At 38.6% G+C, this 22,419-nt stretch overlaps 1 protein-coding gene across 8 annotated transcripts in view; it reads right to left on the bottom strand.

The window, feature by feature from the left end:
- PHLDB2 (pleckstrin homology like domain family B member 2) overlaps window positions 1-22,419 on the bottom strand; it is a 255,691-nt gene that overhangs the window by 17,800 nt on the left and 215,472 nt on the right. For 4 of the 8 annotated variants that reach the window (XM_082840592.1, XM_082840596.1, XM_082840593.1 and 1 more), the window contains 6 exons: window positions 17,191-17,346; window positions 16,142-16,252; window positions 14,288-14,377; window positions 10,673-10,816; window positions 7,624-7,764; window positions 6,391-6,490 (listed from right to left, as the gene is read on the bottom strand). In XM_082840592.1, the coding sequence (XP_082696718.1) occupies window positions 6,391-6,490; window positions 7,624-7,764; window positions 10,673-10,816; window positions 14,288-14,377; window positions 16,142-16,252; window positions 17,191-17,346 (742 nt within the window). Of the gene's footprint in view, window positions 1-6,390; window positions 6,491-7,623; window positions 7,765-9,830; window positions 10,017-10,672; window positions 10,817-14,287; window positions 14,378-16,141; window positions 16,253-17,190; window positions 17,347-22,419 lie in introns of all 8 variants that reach the window. The other 4 variants (XM_082840599.1, XM_082840595.1, XM_082840597.1 and 1 more) reach the window with 4 other exon arrangements.

The following is a 22,419-nucleotide window of genomic DNA, read 5'->3' as shown; positions in this document are numbered from 1 at the left end:
TTACCAGACCTATGAAGAGTTTACAGTTGGACCATCTGGATTTTCCCTGTTTTCTTGTACTTTACCTACCTCTCTATGAGGCTTTTCATTAGTAATGAAATGGCAAAAAGCAGGCCAGAGGGCAAAAGAAGGCAAGTAATTCCAAACAGCTTCCTCAGCTGTTCATTAAATATTTCCATTTAAAAACGGAAGCCACATCCACGATGCTTTAACAAAGCATTATAGACCAAAACTAAATCTGTAAAATGATTAGCGTTCCATGAGGAGTTCGCATGCCATTAGTATTTAGAGCAGTTTTAGATGTCTAAGTGAAAATATGTTAGTTCAGGTTAAGGCATTTCTGGGCAAATAAGTTTCCTTGATATAAGATGTAATTGTAAGTTATAAATATACACATATGTAAAAACTACACATCACTTTGCTAAGGAAAGATGCAAAACATAATAGCACACCATGAGACTTTAGAGAGAATATTATTAATTGTAATGATTAATGCATAAAAGCATTACACAAAGCCAGTGCGCTCATAAGCATGGAGCTTGTGCCTTTTTTTTTTGTCTTAAGAATGGCAAAATAATTCATTACTCAAATATTTACCTTTGATACTTGAACTTTTGGAATTACTAACTGCTCCTGTTAAATCGTTTCCAATTATTCATTATGAAAAAAAAGGGGGACGATAAAAAACAAAAAAACACCAGAAATTATTTGAAAAGCTCACACACATATCTTTCCTTATACTTTCAAAAAAGGTTCGTTGGCAAGGAAACCTTCACACTGGCACCAACGACATGGAAGACAATTTCCTTGTTTTAGTATGAACAAAACATCCCTAAAAGACAGCCCTGTCATTTCAAACATATAAGACGTATCTCCTTGGTGATGACAGGTGCCACAACCTCCCTTCCCTTCAGCTTTTCGCTATGAGGAAAAGCCAGTTCCTACAATGCAATTAACACTTTTTTGGAAAAGCAGAAAAGAGGGGGAAGGTATTTCTTCTTAAGGCAACTGTATGCCCTGCTTCTCAGATGTTCCAGGATTTTTTTTTTTCCCCAAAAGTACCACAGAATAAGAAAATGAACTTACCACCTTCAGGTGAGGCAGACAGTAAACTAAACTGGCTCCATGTTTTCAGATGCGGCCATAAGGGAGAGCCGTGTTACAATGTGTGCTGCGCTAAGGACTGTGAATGTAAATTCCCTAGATCACCTCACTACGTGTTTTATTTTTATTTTATTTCTTTGCTCTACGTCTGAGAAAACCTTGCATCACTCTGATGGTAGGATAAGCACCTTGCATTTTCATGGCAACTTAATCGAAAAAGCCTGCTTCTAACAAGTAGCTTCCAAGGCAAGAGTTTAGTCTCCTGTGGATCCAGTGTGAGTGGGAATGTCCATCTTATGCAGTCCCTTCTATCCCCGCAACCGGCAATATTTTACTGATCTCAGTGAACTCAGCTGTCACCTGGCTTAGCCTCCTCCCTCCTGAACAATTCCAAAAAAACAAGTTACCCCTGCAATTACAATCGAGGGCATGGACCTCTCCCTCGTGACCCCAGAATTGCACCAGCGTGATTCCTAAGAGCTGGCTTTAGGATCCAGGCTCTGGCCTGGCCATTTAAAGGTACAGATACTTTCAACAGAGGGACACCATGGAAGCACAGGAGACGGAAGGAGCGTTCCTGGTAGGAGGCCCAAGAAGAACTGCTGTGCATGAAGCAGCACCAGAACAGGTGTGAGCTGGATTAAGCCACTGCTCAAGTACGAGTTATCAGGGAGGGGGTCATATATGTCCTGTTCACCACAGAATCCCCATTTGTTTAGCATTCAGATGTCACAAAATAAAGAGTCACTGACTGAATGCACTTGTTCAAGAAATTCCAAAAAAAGTTTGTTCAGGTTTTTCCATAAGATGCTACTGAAAAACCCAAATGAACTTTTTGGCCAACCCAATATATTAGTGACTAAATAAGGAAGTGGAATGCATCTACTGTTTCGGGTGGGGCAAAGTAAGTGGACTGGAAAAAATGAGACTTCCCCAAAGCCCTGAGACTGCTTGGTTTTTTGTTTTTAAATTATGTAGCAAGAATAATATTCAGCAGTGGGACAGCATCTGAAAAGTAAAAAGGGCCTTGTAAATGCTCTAAATCCTTCCTGTCCAGATAGAAATGGCTGTTTGAATAGGGTATTTTATAAAGTTTATAAAGTAACACCTGATAATATCTGAGGCTGGTCACTAAGCATAGCACATACCTGGAATCCTAATCAACTCAACTCTCTTCACTGCCCCGGAAGAGCCAATAGGTTGGACGTTCAAGGCCCATTTATTATTATTATTGTTACCGTTATTTTTAATGTCAATCTCTATGAATTCTGGCGAATTGTACCTGAAAAGTGCTTTGTGAGTTAACCATTGTGGGATATATAATCTTGCCAATATTTTCCAAATGTGTGTTATATACCTTAAAATGGTTATCTGGGCCTTAATACAGAAAATGAGATGACTTAAAATTATAACCTCGGTTTAAGAGGATAAAATTAATCAGTATTTCTGACAATTTCTCACCTGCTGAGACATTCACTCTTCCTAACCATAGTCCACAGCCAGAAGACGAAGGTGCAGGACAAGTCAGGAATGAGGAGGAGAATGATAGAGAAAGGGAGAAAGATACAAGATCAAAAAGGATGACAAAGGGCCTGGGAAAATAAACGTCTTCCAACATGCATTCATTGACCGTGTTAGTAACAATACCAGCTTGACAAGGTAAGATATTCACATTTTTAGATTAAATTTGAGTTTATAGAGACGAACTCAAGAAGTTAACAAAACAAAAACAAGCTTCTGATACATGCACACAGTCAAAAATGATTTGTTACAGGAGAAAAGAATTTTTCACACATGTTCAACTAGAAAATAGGGAGAATAAAAACAAGATTATATCTATAAAACAATTCTTTTTTCCAAGAAGACACTAACAAATAGTTTTTAAGACTTAAGGTTTGTAAAATGCCATTCAATGATTTGAAGCACAGTCCATCAAACTTTATAGCAAGTCAGTCTTTTAATGCCCTACATTTCAGTCTCCCAGCCACATAAGAATCATTTATTCTAGCCAGCAATTTAGGCTGTTCTGCACTCTTTACTAAGTCTCGAGGCTTAAATGGAATGAATAGGTAGGAGCCTCCTAGATCCTTCCATCGTCTCACATAGCCTGCTGCCTGCCTTATTTATACCTGGCCTTTATAAAGGGGAAACATCATATTTTACACTTAGCCTACACACATCACAAGGCCCACTCTTTTCTTTATCTAGATCCTGAGTCTTACGAAACGGTGCTTCCGAAGCACTCGTGTTTCCTGCATGGTCTGACCTTGCAATAAAAAAATCAAAACAAAGAGGGTCATGCAGCTGCCGGTCAATGAACAGCAGCTGCACGCAGCATTGTGCTTCTAGCAAATGTGCAACAATTTGCCTCTAATGTGTAAAAAGGAATAATCATTAGACTAAAAGTCCACCATTGTACAGTTTTAAATCTGATCACTTCTTAAAGATGACAATGACCTTTCATTATTTGCTGGAAACAGAAACACCACACAGGGAGGTTGTCATACCTTTCTTGGACTTTCCTGCATTGAACGGAAGATAAAAGGACAAAGATTTCATTCATTCTAAAGCTTACAAAGGAATAGTTCACAAATTATACAAAAGCCAATAACCATTGCAACTTTAGGATCTGAGTCCCTGGACTCTTTGCTTTAAACTCTGCTCTCAGAGATCTTTGTTTGCATGATTCACGCTGTCAGGTCTACTAAAAAAGTGCTTATTGAAGGAAGACTTATACTTACACCATCGTCCTTGATGTATCCATTACGAATAAGCAGCAAAAAAATAGTTCATTTAAGTTAATTTGTGTAAGTCACAAAAATGATACGACCTATTTAATTTGAGTTAATGAAAAATGTGCGAGGTCTGATTTTGTCAAAACCATGGACTTTTACTTGGTGTTTGCTACTTTAATGGAGCCAACAAGTAGTAGTGAAACCCAATTCCAAATGAAATTATGAGTCATCCTCCCTGGTCCTTGTGGGCCACCTGTATGGGCTTAGTAGAAAATCCTGCCAATTTTATGGTCCAATTTTAGTAGAAAATCCTGCCAATTTTAAAAACTGCAGTCCCTGACCCTTCCTCCTCTGGGCGGGGAAGCCAAGGGCGGCAGGCTGGCCTCACAAGATACATCACATCCTCTTGGGTCAGCACACATACGAGGCTTCTCTATTTCCTCGGAAGCTGTCTCATCATCACCACATGAAACTCTTTAAGAGGAACACTACTCAGAGCTGCAGCAGGGAAGGACAGGCTGCAGACTTCTGGGATGTACAAAAGACCCAACAGTGAAGAACAGGGGCACAAAAGACAGGTCAAAGACAATAGATTTTGTAGACGGTACCTAATGTGACCTAAGGGAACTGGCTCAGTTCTTCTTCATGGACCTAACATGGGGATTGCCATTATTTGGGGGGAACACAGATGAGAAAAATAGAGATCAAACATCCCTCCAGTTTCACCATATTCTCACAAGAATCCTCTTACACAGTATTGTTTACAGGTTTGTTTGGTATAAAGGACTAGTTTTTCTTACTCTCTATCTTAAGGCAAAAACTTTCAACATAAAGTGTGGGTGCCGTGGCCAGTCCAAACTTTGATGCCTTCAGCCAGTGGGAAAAATCCATTTAAAAAGAAGTCTATAAATATCACAGAGAAATGCATCAACAGAAAACAGACTTGACCCACAAGCGAACAGTGATTAATGAGAGCCAAAATATACTCATTTATGTTTCTTATTTATATACCATAAGAGATATTTTTAGTTTATTAAGAAATTATGATAAAATAAAAGAGAAGTTCAATCAAATGTATTTTATTCAAAGGTTAACACTGTAAACCTCTCATATATTATAAACCACTTTTAGGAACACCACAGCTTCTATTAACTCTTAAATCACTCTGGTAATGATAGGAAATCCTCATTCAAGGGATATAGATATAGCTCACTTATCCACACACATATACACATTATGTATACATGCATATATATACACCAATATATAAACATATTTCTAATGGTACTAGTGATTATTCCCTGGTGACGTTAGTAAAGAGGCCGAGCAGTCAGAATTGCCTCTAAGCTGGCTGAGAGGGAAGGGTTTCAATCCCACTAATGAACACATTGAGAGGCCAGACGCTCATCACTCTGTCAGCATCCCCATTCACATCCCGGGCATACATCCATCACTGCATTTACCACACTTTATTGAAAGCATCTGTTTGTTTTTCTCTTCCTCATGAGACTCTAGGCATCTCAAGGGCAAAGATCATGTAATTTATTTGTATTTTTGCTGTCTAGCACCATGCCTGCTCAAAAGTGAGGGCCAATATAAGCTGACCTAAACTACCGTGTTAACACAATAAATCTAATCTGCACAAGAAGCTCACCTCTGGAACTGCCTTACAGTATTTTCTTCTAGCCCCACAAAGACTACTTGAGAACCCCATTAGAGATGCAAGTCTACCTGAAACCTAACAACCACATAGAATAAAAGCTCAACCCGGGCTTCCCTGGTGGCGCAGTGGTTGAGAGTCCGCCTGCTGATGCAGGGCACGCAGGTTCGTGCCCCGGTCCGGGAAGATCCCACATGCCGCGGAGCGGCTGGGCCCGTGAGCCATGGCCGCTGAGCCTGCGCGTCCGGAGCCTGTGCTCCGCAACGGGAGAGGCCACAACAGTGAGAGGCCTGCATAGCGCCCCCTCAAAAAAAAGCTCAACCCACTTTAAAAGGCCTAAGGGAAGTCTGTCCTGGGCCACTAGTGCCCTGTGTCAGCTCAATGAGTCTTTAGCACGTGTTCAACAGGGCGGCTCAGCCACAAACCAGGCGAGTGATCTGACTCGGTTAAGTGCCTTGGTAATCTCTCAGGATCTCAGGGGTCTCTTTTTTCCTTCTCCCAATCAAATGGGAAGGTTAGTATTCTCTGTGGGCCTTTCTGATTGGAGAAGTCTACTGAATTTATAAAATACAATGGTTATGCACCAGCCAAATGTGCATATAGGAAAACTTATCTCAGTACAACAATAAGGAAGTATACATATATATATCCCTCCCCTAAGTGGACACGTGAAGAGTAAAGTTGACTGAATCACTTTGCTGTACAGCAGACATTAACACAACATTGTAAATCAACTATACTTCAATAAAATTTAAAAAAAATGAAAAGAGTAAAGTTGAGGACTTAGGTTGATCCCCTCCCTAACGATCCCCAACTCTGTTTGGTCTCCCCCTCCCTGAGGAATTCCAATGCTTGACAAAGGACATGACACTGGGCTTAAAAGGTACCTACCTCTGAGCATCCTCCGAGATTCTGAGTCTTTGGTCATGGTTGCCAGCGAGTGGGGCAGCACACTGCCACAGCTGTTGCTCTGTCCCAGGGGCAGGTGGCCCTGTGAGAAACAGGAGGAAAATCTCAGGCAAACCGCAGGCCCAGCGGTCCTTCTGGACATGGTCACATCGCTGATTCCTAACTCCTATCTAAGCGCAGAAGGCAGCGAAGGTAGGTCTTTGCACCCCGTGTGTTGATGCTGAATGGTAAAGCCCAGTCGCTGTCCCTCCCCAGGAGCTCCACAGCAGTCTCAACATCACAGCCATTCCTCCAGGGGCAGCAGTTCCAAAAGTGAAGACAGATAGGGAAAACACTGTCCAAAACCACCTGGAGAACAACTCAGAGTCCTTCATGCGAGAGGAGCAGATGCAGGGGCAAGAACGCATGCACATCATGCACAAGGACAGAGGAGATCCGCACACGTTACAAGGGCACCAGTTTCCATCTGCTCCAAGTGATCGAGTGGGCTGAAAACTGGAGACACGTAACATTAACTATCCCGGTGGTTTTAGCACTTTTAAAATAGCAAATTCCTTGGAACACCAGTTTATAAAATAGACGAAAACAAAGTGATTAAGGACAAGGGAAGGACTCCGAAGTCTGTCCGACTCAAAACCTCCTTCTCACTTGCCCTTCCCCTCTTCCTGCCATGACCCCTTGGTAAGGCAGCAGAACAGGGCCGACCAGCTTCAGGTGACCAGGTGGACCAGTCACCTAGCTTCTTTCCACCTCAGTTTTATCCATGTATACAATGGGGATACTAATTAGTACCTCTACTACCTAGTGTTATTGGGTTTTACAAAGAAACAATCCACGTCAAAGGCTTAGCCCAGTGTCAGCTCCAAGAAATGGTTCGATAAATATTTTTTGCCATTATTCCTGGAATCCAGAGCTTATGTCCTCCAATTTCCATATCTGGGATACAGCTACGGGAGTGTGTCACATAAGTGAAGGCTACTCACCACTTGTGTGGTGGTAGAAAATACCCTGGACCAGGTGCTTCGGTCCCAGAGCGTATAATTCCAAACATCCTCTGAACAGGATAGAAAATGCAATTTAGTTATGACGTCTGCCCAACAAGCAAACTTAATGGTATATTATTTAGCATTTTCTTTAGAGGCCTTTGCATGTCAGTCAACATAAGGACAAAAAGACTCACTGAAGGTGAAGCCCGTGGTTCTCCCCGTGTCCTACCTTTGGGGCGGTGCTTCTCCCCATAGTAGCACTGCTGAAATGAGGGGATATGGAAGGTGTGGTTTTCTTTCGAGGCAAAGTGTCACTCAGATAGAGGCCTTCTTGGTGCTGTTTTTTCCTTTCTTCCAGACTTCTAAAATGCTTTAAATGCAAATGTAAAGCAGAATAGCAAAACTTGACTAACTGAAACAGGTCACTGAAGTAATTAAGAGGTATGCATTTACAAAGAAGCTTTGGAATTTTAACACAGAATTTTTAAAAATTACTCAACTTAGACTTGTATTCACTAAGAAAATTGGGCTAGTATTTGGTAAGGTACACTGGAAGAATTTATTACTGAACCTAGAAAAATTCAGAAAAATCCACCTGTCATTTCTGTAGTAGTGCCTGCTGCCCTGGGGCCTCAGGACAACTTACAAGTTATTATGATGGTTGCCATGTGGATGGCAGAACAGCCAGTGGACAAAGCAAGTAAGCAGTTTCTCCCTTTGTCTGTCTGGACAGTTCTGTGTGATGGCACGGATCCCAGTGTGAGGAGAATAAGAAAAGGGAGAAGGAAGAAATGAAGAGAAAGCATAAACAGGGAAGTGGGTTTAAAGTTAGAATCATATTTCAATCATATAAACACACTCCAAATCCACATGTTTCCATATAAGGCATCCTTCTAGACTGAAAAAAGATCTTGGCCAAGGAGCCTCTACAGCAATCCCTCACATTTAAAAATCCTTCTGTTGACTATTTCATTTTTATTTTCAGATTCCTAAGGCAAAATTTTTGCCAACTCGAAACTTATCCAAATTTTTCTTGGCCTCCCCCAAAATGTCTTCAATAGTAAATTTATTTCCTAGTTAGAGGTTCTTTAGGTTTGATCATTTTTATACTGAACTCAGGCTTTTGAAATATGTAAAAATTAATGCAACTTTGGGTTATCAAACTTACTATCAATCTCCAAACACGCCAATCATGAGGAATATCTGCAATTTAACTTTACAATGATCTGTTTATACTAGATATTTATTAACCTAAAAGTAGTGAGGAGATACAGTCCTTTAACCAAAGGTAATAGATAGTAAAGGTAGCTGTAAGAAAGGTAAGGGCTGGGCATAGGAAACTAGAGCTCACCTACTTTGCGGGGGGGGGGGGGGTCTATTGACTGACTCCTTAGGATCTTCTAGGGCCAAATTCACATAAGGATTTGATTATAATGGAAAGGAGTCTCAAAATAGATTTTTTGAATACCCCAGCATGAGTATGCATAGAATGTATCAAAAGCAGGGCAACACTTTTGGAAAAATAAATTATCTATTTTAAAAAGTGCGATAAAAAACTATTGTTCTATGGACCAAATGCACTGCCTGTGGTGTTACCCTGGACAAGCTACTCACCAATGCTGAGCCTCGGTTCCCTAAATATCAATATGGAGATAGTTCGTATTTCACGGGATTGTTAGAAGGAAGAAATGAGACATTTGTAAAATGTTGAGGAAATGTTGGCTCATAGCAGAGGAATGATGTCTATTATTATGGTTTCAATAATGTGTGAGGAAAATATTTTGTGTTGACACGGCAACTTTTTACACCATGGATTTTATAGAAATAATTATTATGGTTTTGAAAAATACCTGAGGTAAGTTGCAATATTTTGGTTGAATGGGAACTGAAGCATGAGGACGTGAAACTAGCTCAAACATATCAAAAGCCAGGAGAGGACAATCAAGGTCTCAAACTTTCTAACAATCCCCACACTCTTAGGCCATAATAAATGTCCTTAAAAAAAACAGGAGTATGCATCTTATCTTTTTAAAAAATACCTTTGGAAGACCCTAGCACATATTCTGCAACCCACCTGCCACCTCTTTGTTAGCTTTTGAGTTTTTCAAAAGGGACCAGGGGGACTTCCCTGGTGGTCCAGTGGTTAACTTCGCCTTCCAATGCAGGGGGTGCAGGTTCGATCCCTGGTTGGGGAGCTAAGATCCCACATGCCCCACGGACAAAAAACCAAAACATAAAAGAGAAGCAATATTGTAACGAATTCAATAAAGACTTTAAAAATGGTCCACATCAAAAAAAATCTTTAAAAAAGTAAATAAATAAAAAGGGATCAGGAAAAACAAAACAAAAAAATACCTTTGGAAAAGTTGAAGAAAAGATTTCACATCAGTTAAGTTTGTTGTTAAGGTGAAACTCTAAACACCAGCTCCTAATTACCTGCTGGTCCTGTTGCTGCTGCCTTCTGTGTTTCTTAGCTGGTAGAGGAGGTGGTGTGTCATTTAAAGGAAAAGAATCGACAGATGTAGCCACGACTTCAGGCCAAGGGGCCGATGGAGGTTGAGTGATAGGATGAGGAGAAAGGGTGGAAGGAAACATAAATCCAGAACAGACAGGTGCTCTTTGCTTTAGAGGAGAAAGAAAAAATATATATGTGTCCATATGAAATGAAAGAATAAGACAAAGAAATGAAATCGATAATCTGATTGTTTTGTTTTCTTATATGTTAATCATGAAGGCATAAATGATGGGCAGTATCTTTCAATTTAGCCTCTTGTTAAGATCTCACACTGTGAGCAACTTGGATCCGTAAGAGGTATTTTAATTTACTATTATTTACACCTCCACAGATGTTTTAAAGCAGCTTAATATTAAAAAGAAATCCATACTGCAAAACAAAATAGAAGACAGAATCAAACTGGAAAGGTGATTCAAACCAACAATTTTAGAAAGGGTTTTTGGTTTCTAAGAAAAGTAGGTTGGGCTAAAGTGCTAAGAGATATATATGTGTGCGTGTGTATTTATATATATGTATAGTTCATTTTTCTGAACTTACTTCTCCTAGTACTCTATACTCTGTACCATATATTTCATGGTTTCTAGTATTATCATTGGTAGAGCACTACCCCCAAATCGGTCTGTTTTTTTCATCTCACCATCACTCTTGGTCCTCTGGTCAACCAAACAAATATTTGTCTCACACACCCTTATTTTCAGTTAACCATGGGTTAATTCTTGACATGAGGAAAGCAGTGAATGAATGAAATGGCATGCCAACACACCTCTTTATTTTGTGGCTGGCTCGCCAGCACAGCTGTGGTAGGCCCAGTGGCAACAGCGTCAGCGTCAGCAGGGAACTGAGTGGAAGGGGAGAGATTCGTGGAATTGCCACATGGCTCATTAATTTCATTTACAATGATATAGCCCTAAAAGGAGGAATTCAGAAGTTAAACACAAGGAAAGCAAGAGCTGAGGCATGCGAGAGTATTAATGCTCCAGTACAATGGAGTTAGCTTAGAGCATCACAGCCAGATATCTGTGGTATTATCAGATGTTTCATTAAGGCAGTCATCAACTATTAAAATGGATTTATGGTGCTTACTCTTGAAAAATGATATTTCAAACATTAAAAGTAAATTTTCAGACAAAATCAAAATGACTTTATTATAAATAACCCAATACCTTTGATTTACATATCCATCCATGTCGGCATTCATTCTGTTGACTGAATAGGATGTCACTACACAGCATTTAAAATCATCGCAAGCAAAAATAAATATGAGACATAAAATCGACAGTGCAATCACTCTCTAATTCATGAGCCTTTTCCATAAATCTTTATTTTTAGATTTTCCCTTCTTCTTCTGTTTCCTGACAAATTAGAGAGTGAATAAATGTAGACTAAAGGCTACTGGTTTTTGCACTAAGACATTTATAAAGCAGTAATTTATTCATAATGGAATCTTGCTTTTAGGTGTCTCAACAAAATGAAAATAAAAAGGACACTGTTCTCTTGTGAGCCTTCCTTAGCAAGAGAAACGTGTATACACATGTGCATACACACACACACACAAATCCCTAAGATGAAGTTGCAGCTTGAGGATGTTTCAATTTAAGGCAGCTTGCCCAACTCCCAACTCTACCCCTAGGACTGAGAATTTCCAGTTACTTTTAAATTCAATGATTCAGTTCTGGCTTCAGTTTAGAGAAAATACCCATGAATTAAAGTTGATGAGAATCAAAACTCCTGAATTTATATTTGAGGAAAAGGCACTTGTAAATTACCATGGAAAGTAATTGTACAGACCATTCATGATTTTCACCACACCAATAAAACAGTATGAAAAAAAAGAATAAAGGGTATAAATTAATATCTTTTTTTTTTTTTTTGCGGTACGCGGGCCTCTCACTGTTGTGGCCTCTCCCGTTGCGGAGCACAGGCTCCGGACGCGCAGGCTCAGCGGCCATGGCTCACGGGCCTAGCCGCTCCGCAGCATGTAGGATCTTTCCGGACTGGGGCACAAACCCGTGTCCCCTGCATCGGCTGGCGGACTCTCAACCACTGCGCCACCAGGGAAGCCCAATATCTCTCTTTTAAAAGTAAATTGAGTTAAATTTAACACTTGGGTTCTTCTATTTGCCCATCAATCCTTTCAAACAGTGGCTCCAGGAAAGGCAAGATATTGCTATGTTGGTGAAGCAAAAATTCCAGGCTGCAAGCAAGGTTTTCACTGAGAATTTATAATTCTGACAAAGTGGAGAAAGCCAGAGTTGACTGTTTATAAATTGGAGGTATCAAAATGCTGCTGAATTCAGTCTTGCACTTCAGAAAGGGGCAATAGATACTATGTAAAGTCTTATAAGATTAAATTGAAGAAAGGAAGTTGACAAGTAGGGTGTCAAATTTATTTTATCTTTGATAATGAATGACAGTGAAGAGTAACAACTGTGAGTTATTCTTTTGCTAAGTTGATAGTAGAATCTTTCAAAACCAAGGTTGGATTCTTTATATGAGTCATAACCATATATCCTAATTAATTGCTTCAAAAATGTACGTCATTTTCCAAAAGTGGGACTTGTTTAAAAGAGTTGGATATAAATTCATGACTCTTTAAAAAAAGAGACAGAATGAGAGTGAGAGAGAGAGAGAAAGAAGGAAAGAGGGAGAGAGAAAGAAAGGGAGAGGAAGGAAGGAAGGAAGGAAGGAGACAATCAAAACATCTTCTGAGCCAAGTCTGCTTGACATGAAGGAGGACACACAGCCACTCAACAAACACAAGAGTTGCAGACACACCAATACAGTCAAAAAGGCAAATTGGATTTTGACAACAGGAGGGCTGCAGAGAATAAGAACAACTTTTGAATAGAAAGGGAAAGATTTTATTCTTTTAAGAGGTGAAGTGACCTTAGAGCTTATCTAATGCATTTGGAAGCCACAAGCCCTTCAAACTCAGTATGTCCAGAGTCAAACCGCATTTCCCTCTCAAATCTATTCTTTCCCCAGTCTTCCCTATCTCAGTAACAGCTACTCACCATCAACCTCATTATTCAAACTGGAATAACGGCAGCATTCCTGACAATACCCTTAATTTACTTCATCCCCACATCCAATCTATCAACAAGAACTGTCAACTCTGTCTCCAAAGTATTTCTGCATCCAGCTAATTTTCTCCATCTCTCTTCATTTGTTCAAATCCAAGCCACCGGCACCTCCAGCCTATACTATTGCAATCACCACTATACTGGTTTCCCGGCATCTCCTCTTTATAATCCAGTAGAGCAGCCCAGAGTGAGCTTAACAAATGGACCTCAAATAATGTCACTTCCCTGCTTAAAATCCCTCAGTGGCTTCCCATCCACATAAAATAAACCAAATTTCTTTAACATGACTCACAAGACCCAGCCCCTGCCCACCTCACTGACAACCATATTCCACTACCCTCCATTCACAACCACTCTTTATGCAGTGAATCTGCTGGATCTGTGTTCTAAATAACGGAGAGAAACTAGAAACTGAATGGTCTAAAAAAGTTTTTTGGAAACATTTCACAAAATGCTTCTGAGGCACATATTATTCACTCCTATTATGTGATGAGCATTTACCTCACACACCTACACACACACACACACACACACACACACACATTACTTTCGATGAAGGAATTCCTAACTCTGCTGTCTTTTTAAAGGGTTTTTTGTCATTATGAAAAATTTTATGCAGAAGCAAGCTTTTTCTTTAGCTTTTTGAAAAAACATAAAACTATTTTCTTTCTCAGTCAGCGTTTTAATTTTCCAAATTATAGTTAAAATATTTAACCATTATAGCAATGTAGCTCTGTAAAAAGATATTTGGGAAAGGGTGGCGGTGGGACCTGGGAAAAGATGGATGTTTGGGATAAAGAGAGTGTACAACTTAATGTAAACAGGATTTTCCGACTTAGGGGCAAAAATAGCATAGACAACATTGGGGGAAAAAGGAGAGAGAGATGTTTGGGGGCATTTTCACGTTCTAGAAGACAGGAGAAAGAGAAGAAAGTAGGAAAGAGGAGAAACTGAGAAAGGAAAATGGAGGAAGGAAAGAAGAGAATTTAAGACTAGCTTTGGTCTGGATCCTAAATTTTTTGAAACTTCAAGTTAACCCACAATGTCACTGTTAAGCAAAGTATACACACACACACACACACACACACACACAGAGTGAATCTGCATTAGACACAAAGATAATCCCTGAAATTCTCAAAGCATAAATAACAAAAGGCAGGAAAACCATCAAAGCATTGAGTGCTTTCATAAGTCACTTCAGTTAGTGTTTTTCCTAGTCAGCTAATCGCATAAAACTGAGGCACATCTCCTGAGTTCTAAGGTGATATGAGTAGACAAGAAAAATCACAGCTTACCTCTTTTAGAGTATTGGGGTTGACAGGAAACCCTTTGCCCCCAGAGAGGCTGGAGTATTTCTTTTCCAAATTACAAAGATTTTCCTTTTCCTGAAGGAACACAAAATCTATTAAACTGAGTCAACCTTGTATTTCCCTGATGACTAACGACTGAGTATTCTTTCATGGGACTTACTGACTCTTCACATAACTTCTCTCGTGAAGTGTTTCAATTCCAGTCTTTTGTCTGTTTTTTAAAAATTTATTTCTTGGTTATTTATCTACTATTTTTGAGCTTGTAGGAGTTTTTAATGTATTCTGGATACAAGCCTTCTGTCATTTCCTCTTGAAGAAATCTTTGCTTACTCCAAGGCCATGAAGGTGTACTTGCACACCTGTATTTTCTAGAAACTTTTTCACCTTAATTTTTATGTTTAGGTCTATAATCTGTCTCAAATTAATTTATATGCATGGTGTGAGGATGAATGGTATTGAGATTCATTTTTTTCCATGTTTACCTAGTTGATCCAGCACCACAGGCTGGACTTTCCTTTCCCTACTGGATTGTCTTAGAACCTTTATCAAGAATCAATAGACAGTATATGTGTGGGTCTATTTCTGGACTCTGTTCTGTTCCTTTGATCTATATGTCTATTTGTATGCCAGTACCACACCCTCTTAAATACTACGGCATTATAGTAAAACTTGAAGTCAAATAGTGTAAATCCTCCAACTTTGTTCTTCTTATTCAAAGTTGTTTCAGCTACTCTATGCCCTTTACATTTTCATATACAGTCGATTCTCATCATCTGCAGTAGTTGTGTTCTATAACGTTGCCATGAACACTGAACTAGAGAATATTGAACCATTGGGTTTCTGGTCACCATATTTTCATCAACTGATTACTGCATAACTTTGTTTTATGTGTGTCTCTTTTTAAAGACATCTTATTTAATATCCAATGTTGATACATTAACATTAAATTCATAGCCAACAGCACCATAATTCATGCCTGAAAGCTGTTTATCTAACACATGTATTTTCACCATAAGGCACATCACAGCCTTCCTGCCGTTAGGAACAGCAGACAATACTTCAGCACTTGTGAGCCACTTTAAACAGCAAAATCACCAAAAAGCACAAAAATGTGAAAACATGGCACTAAACGGTCCACAGAAAGGACACTTGTTTACAGTAAGAGAAATAAAACAAGAAGGCAGAGAAGTGCCTTGTTCAATCTCAGCTGGGAACATGCATGTCCATTGAGTGACTCAAAATTTTCACTGCTCTGTGCCTGTCCATCCATGACTGCATGACAAGTATTAATTTTAGGGTTACAAATGAATTTTAGTGAGCAGATGGATTCACAAATACAGACTGCATGAATAATGAAGATCAACTGCAAATTTTAGCATCAACTTGTCAATTTCTACAAAAAAAATCTGTTGGGATTTTTATTGGGCCTTTGCCAGGAAGACCCACATGCAAATAATGGGAGTTCAAAACAACAGAGCAACTGAGCCAAAATGTTTGAGAGCAGTAAAAAGAGCAGAATATGTTTTACCTATCTGATGAAAAATATGATATTTTTTAAAAGAAGAAAATCAGAAGACATACAGATTTTTCATAGTTTGGATTTTCACACTGTGGGAAAAGCATGAATAAAATGTCTTTGCTTATTTTCTGTATTATAGTTAATCATTCAGAGCATCAGCTCATTAATGTGGAGGATTAAATAAAAATGTATATAGAAAATTCTTCCTCAAATTATAATTCACTATTCTTTATTAAAAGGTACTTACTTTGATGGAAGCAACTTTCCCTGAGTTGGAACCTGTGTTTTACTGCAACCAGTGCTGAAAAGGAAATACTTACTCTCTGTAACATCATTATTAAGTTATTCTTTTCTTTCACAAAATGATCTTGTTCTCTCTGAGCCTGCTGGACAATGTGATTAGCTTGCTTTTTCAATGCAGAAATTTTTTCCTGGAGGAAAAAAAAAAAACAAACGACCATACAGATGTACATTAGACATTCAAGGGTTTTCCAGTCTGTCCTGGAAAGGGAGAAAAAGTGTTATAACCTGAAGCACAGTGACCACATTTCATTGATGGTAGGTAGGCAGTGATTATTACCCAGAGACGATGAGCAGTTTCTTTGAACTGACAAGCTCAAGGCTTTTCTTTACCTAAGGCCAAGTGATTCAAAATCTATTTCAAGAACCTGGAAGTCAACAGGAAATCTTGTGTTAGAATATAAATGAATTTTTGGCATCATTTTGGGAGATGCCTCATGAGAAAAAACAATGGAATTTCTTATTTAAACTGAAAGCTTAAGAAGTCACCTTCTCCATCCTCTCCCTCAACTTTATCAGTTTAGTACAGAGCACAGGGGTGCGATTCTAAATTCTGGAACAGGAGTTGAACTCTGGACTGGACATCCGTATGCTCAGGGCTGGATGGAGGCGGTCATCTGCATAGCATTCCACGAGGCTGCTTCCAGTAGTAGTAAACTATCAGCCATCTGTGAGAACTACTGAGCAATGGGAACAGAGGAATTCTAAAAGAGACTATTCGTAGAATTATTCTAAATCCAGTTACTATGATTGCAAAAGCAAGTAATTTAAAACAAATATCTAGATTTCTGATTTTCTCTACCTTGGTTTTCACATTTCTATTCATAAATGCATCTACAGCATCAAGCAACGATGAGTATAACAAGTCTTGGTTTATCTAGTTGGGAGAACCACTTGGCATGTAAATGGCAGGCTCCACGGTCTGCCAAATGTGACACGTGGTTAAACACACAAAGATATTCAGCTATGACAGATGGACACATGCTACAGCTACGTTAATAATCATTCTTGTCACATAGCAAGGGGTATATTTTGACTTTTCACATTGAACAACACCTGGCAAAATTACCTTTCTAGTAACAATGTTCCGTTGATATTCAGCCACTTCACGCAGGAGCTGCTGGGTCAGGTTCTCCTTTTCCTCATCTAGACGGCTCTCACGCTCAAGCTGCTGGAATTCCAGGTCTTCAAAGTGTTTGCTCTCCACGTCCAACAGGTCAGCATCCTTTGGAGAAAAGGGAATGAAAACAAGACACACCAGAATAGCTGCAGCATTCTTAATGTGAAGAAAAAATTATTAAAAGCAAAAAGACCAAAATATCTTTCCACTTACAACACTGACCAGGGTTAGAACATGATAATCCTCTCTCTGGAGTTAAACCCCAGAGCAGTGACTTTACGATGAAATTGAAAGGGACTGGGGTAGGGGTGGGAGGGCAGCATCTATTTCACCACTGGTTTTAGACTGCTCTGTGGTTGTAGGAATTCTTGCTTTAAATCTACCAGGTGGCTTTAAAATGGATCATGAAATAAAAAAAGAATTCAATAAATAACCTAAACATTATCTGCAGACCAAAGGTGTGACATAATCTCTTGAGAAAAATTCCTGTTTTCCACAAATTTTCAAATGAAATGAGACTTTAGTATAAAGATTAAATTCAATATTCCAAAGTTGTTGACTATAAAAAAAAAGATTCAAAAGTTGGCATACATGGGCTTCCCTGGTGGCGCAGTGGTTGAGAGTCCGCCTGCCGATGCAGGGGACACGGGTTCGTGCCCCGGTCCGGTAAGATCCCCCATGCCGCGGAGCGGCTGGGACAGTGAGCCATGGCCGCTGAGCCTGCGTGTCCGGAGCCTGTGCTCCGCAACGGGAGAGGCCACAACAGTGAGAGGCCCGTGTACCGCAAAAAAAAAAAAAAAAAAAAAAGTTGGCATATATAACAGATCAGAGGTCTCTAAGAGGAATATATGTACCTCAAATGGCATACCACACAAGGCACTGGTATGTGAGGAAGGAATATTAGAGCTTCTTTATATTTTTTTTAGTTTTTCCTCTTCTTTTACAAATTCTCAATAAATGTTCTCTAATGTACTTTCAAGTAGAGTAGTATATGTACATTATTTTAAAAGAATATATATGTTTTGAGCATGTATGCAATACATATAATATATACATTTATAATATAATGTGACCTATATGTATGTATATGTAGGCATGCATGCTCAAATAATTTTTTTTTTTTTTTTGCGGTACGTGGGCCTCTCACTGTTGTGGCCTCTCCCGTTGCGGAGCACAAGCTCCAGACGCGCAGGCTCAGCGGCCATGGCTCACGGGCCCAGCCGCTCCGCAGCATGTGGGATCTTCCCGGACCGGGGCATGAACCCGTGTCCCCTGCATCGGCAGGCGGACTCTCAACCACTGCGCCACCAGGGAAGCCCTCAAATAATTTTAATGAAGAGAGAAGTCACCAAAAACATTTGAAGATTGGAGTTCTTAAACTGGGCTTCTGTGAATCCCTTAAAATTGTTTACAAACCTTTTTATTAGAAACAGTAGGAGCCAAAGCCTTCATCAAGCACAAAGAATGACTCGAAAGGTTAACTGAAAGGTTAAGATTATTCTGGGAATAATCTTCAGGACATTTAAGAACAAACAGAAATCACAGAAGTCAGATAGTCTAGAAGAGGCATTCTCCAACCTATGAGATGTCTGAAGACAGGAGTGAATCTGTATCTCAGCAGAGACTGCTGCATGTTGTATGAGTTGTTCTCCCATCTACTTAAAAAACAAAAAAACAAAACCACACACACACACACAAAAACCTCCTTATTTTGGGAGCCTTTGACAGAACTGTAAATGTGGTATGTATAGAAGATTTTTTTAAAAATATGATTTATAAACAATTAATGACCATAAAAGAAAAAGGCAGCTAGGCTACATGGCTCATAGCACTACATGGGTAAAAGTGCCAGGGCATTTTTTTCAATCGACACATTAAAAAGAGTTGGATAGATAAACATATGATAAATTAGATCTATATCAGTATTTAAACACACCACCCCTTCCCCTGGTTTTTATATAAGTGATAAACTTATATATAAGTCTTCTAATCAAATGGAATATTTTTCTATCTTCTGGAATGAGTTTATTCTGGGGATGATTCACAGAAGGACTATGTGCTACCATGAAATTACAACCAACACTATAGCAACAAGATTATTATGTCAACACAGATAGTGTATTCTCAAAGCCTAAGAACAGGACAAACAATTTGAAAAACATATTCAGCATTTCTTAAAGCTCCTTTATATTTTAACTGGCCAAATGTAAAGTGGTCTTGGTTTCAAGTAACTGGGTGACATTTCAAGTTTATCAGATATTTCATGCTTATAACTTCTACAGGAATTAATGAATGTGGACCAAATCTAGTCACTGCTAAAGGAAATGAGACATAACACTAGTGTTATGTCTTGAAACAAAATATCTGTAGTCTTAAAACATCAGTGATACGTTTATTCATACAGGCCTCCATACTCAAGTTTTTAAGGTTTTTCAGTTAAACTTGGTTTGCAGCTAAAGCTTATTGAGATAAAAATTTGAATAGGCTTTTTTTTTTTTTTTAGGTTATAAAGAATCTTCATTCAAAGTGGGCATATGGCTCACAATATATACACTATGCTAGTCAGTGGCTTACTCCACATCTGGTTAATGTGCAACATATGCTATTTTAACCACATGAAGGTCACAGAGCCATTAATTTATTTGTAGTAAATATTTAAACCACTACATGAAAATAATAGCACACTAGGCAGGAAAGTTGAAAATTAAAGCTTAGCTCAGCACTCAGATTCCTCTGGTGTAGTCATCTGATCAAGTTATCTAAACCATTAAAACGTGTGTATATAAACTTACACTGTGAAAGAAAAACAACTTGGGAGGGGAAAAACTTTTACAAGATTTTAGATAAGAATAAGAATTGAAGAGATGGAATTTGGGGGCAGGAGTAGTTTAATTGAGCACAGAATAATATATACAGGAAGCTCAAAGTCAAGTGTATGACCAGTTGAGTGAAAATTTTAACTAAACTTCTCCACTAAAAGAACATGACAAATCTCTACTGGCTGGCAAGTTCAAAGGCCAGGCGTGAAAGGAAATAAGACAGCTGTGCTAAAGAAAATTCAACGGAATTCCTTTTTTCCTTCCAATAACTTTTGAGAATGTATATGGCAGAAGTTTACATGTACAACTTTATGTTTTCTTTGCCTAGTAGAGGAACAGAAAGAAGAGACTAGACGTGGAACGGCCAGGAGAGATTACAGGAATAATCTTATGACAGCTCAAGGTCAATTTTGAAAGCAAATTTAAATGGAGCTTAGGGTTTGTTACTATTTCTCCATCTTATGTGCTACAGTCAAACACTTCTTTGCATACTTTTGGAATTTGGAAAAAGACAATGGAAATCATGTAGTACGATCTTCTCATTTTATACATGAGGATATTGAGGCCCACAGAGGTTGAATGACTTGTCCAAGGTTAAAGGATAAACTCATTGTAGAGCTAGTGAGAAAAAAAAAAAGGCTAATTGTAGATATCACTGAACAGAATTGTTTAAAGATCAAGAGACCAAAATCAACCATTCAGCTGAGTAAATACCAAAACACCACAATACTATCCTAGCCAGTCCTCTCCAGCAGATGCAAGGCTCAATTTTCTTCAGGGTTTTTTTCTCACACTACTTGTATCCCAGGGAACAATTCGATTGGTGAGCCCGTTATCAACTACATTAAACCATGGGCCATGCAATCAACATCGGATGAAAACTGTATTCTGCTTTAAAGCAATGATTTAGGGGTCAGAAGCCCGGTCATAAATCCATAGTGCTGCATGCACAGAATCATTCTACAGTTTTGGCTTAAGTATTTGAGACAGCATACAGTTTAAGAAAATGATTTTCTTCCTATTCATTTATTTTCTATTTTGTCTGACTTGCTGCCTAATGAAGTTACTTGTAATAAAATCAACTTTATTGAATCTAGCTTAAATGCCTTGGGGAAAGCTTTGTAATGAAGTTCTATTCTGAAGTGTTCAAAGTCTGAAGGGAAATGAGTTGTGATAAGACAGGAAGTTCCAGTATGAATGGACTTCTCATGAAATAAGTGAACTTTTTACTGATTAAGCCAAAGGACTGGTGAAGTGTTATTTTGGTCATCATCCTTCCCTGGAAAACAGAATTAGTAGTTCTCTTAGTATCAGGTGAACAGAAGCTAGCACGAACCAGTTTTCTCTTCTAAGGAAAGGGGTTTTATGATAAGAATTTTGCACTCTGCTTGGAAAGGAAGAGGAAGGAGTCTTTGCCTTCAGTTAGTGGAATAGGCTGTCTGTATCATTTCCCTTCCTCGTTTGTAGTCAAAATTCTTGGAACATATAACAAATTTATGAGTTATCCTATAGAATCTAACAGATTAAGCAAATTAAGTAATTTGTAACTACTTAATTACAAAATTACAAAATAAGTAATTATTCATATCATGCTGACTCCAGGTTATTAATAGAATATATCAATTTTTATTTGAAGCAATATTTATGAAGAATACAAACAATAACTGGATAACTAAAGGAAGGGAAGAACAAAATACATAACCATGCTTCTGACTACATAAAGCATTATGGTGACTATGTAAAATCTTTAGCAATAAGGCAAGTTGAAAAACAGTAAACAAATATAAAAAAACCAGTTTCCCAATCTCTTTTGTGAACTGGCATAAACACAAAAAAATTACAAGCTAAAATAATTTTACAAATACTATTCTTTTTCCAATCATTTTTTATCTTAAGACTTTCAGAGCCTTGGGACACTGAGGGACAGGAAGTTTTATCTTCTTATAGCAAATTAAGCTGTACACAATAAAATGAGTAAAGGGGAAGAAACATTTTTGAAACTTTTTTTGATCCAACATTGTAAAAAATTAAAAATATTAGAACCGTTACACTGTAGTTTCACCTGTCTGTACTGGGTACTCTTTATTCAAACTGTACAACACACTGAAAAGTTTCAACTGTAATTTTTCATAACCTAGTGATACTCAGAGATATCAAACATATTTGTATTCAAGGTCATCTTAAACATTTTCAGGGGTGTGCTATCTTAACTGACTTTTTCCCAGTTGCCCAAGAAGGTACAGACATAGCAATATGAATAAAACTAGTCTTCTTTCCTACTCATGTGGAAGCATAAGTTGCTATTGACTTAGGACTAATTACTATTAGGCTCCTTTAGAGGTCCAAGACTGTTAACGAC

This window comes from Leucopleurus acutus, assembly GCF_964270905.1.
Source record: "Leucopleurus acutus genome assembly, chromosome: 5".
In the NCBI taxonomy this organism is placed as follows: Eukaryota; Metazoa; Chordata; class Mammalia; order Artiodactyla; family Delphinidae; genus Leucopleurus; species Leucopleurus acutus.
Note: the sequence above shows the minus strand (reverse complement) of the source record. Positions and strands in the feature narration are given on the sequence as shown.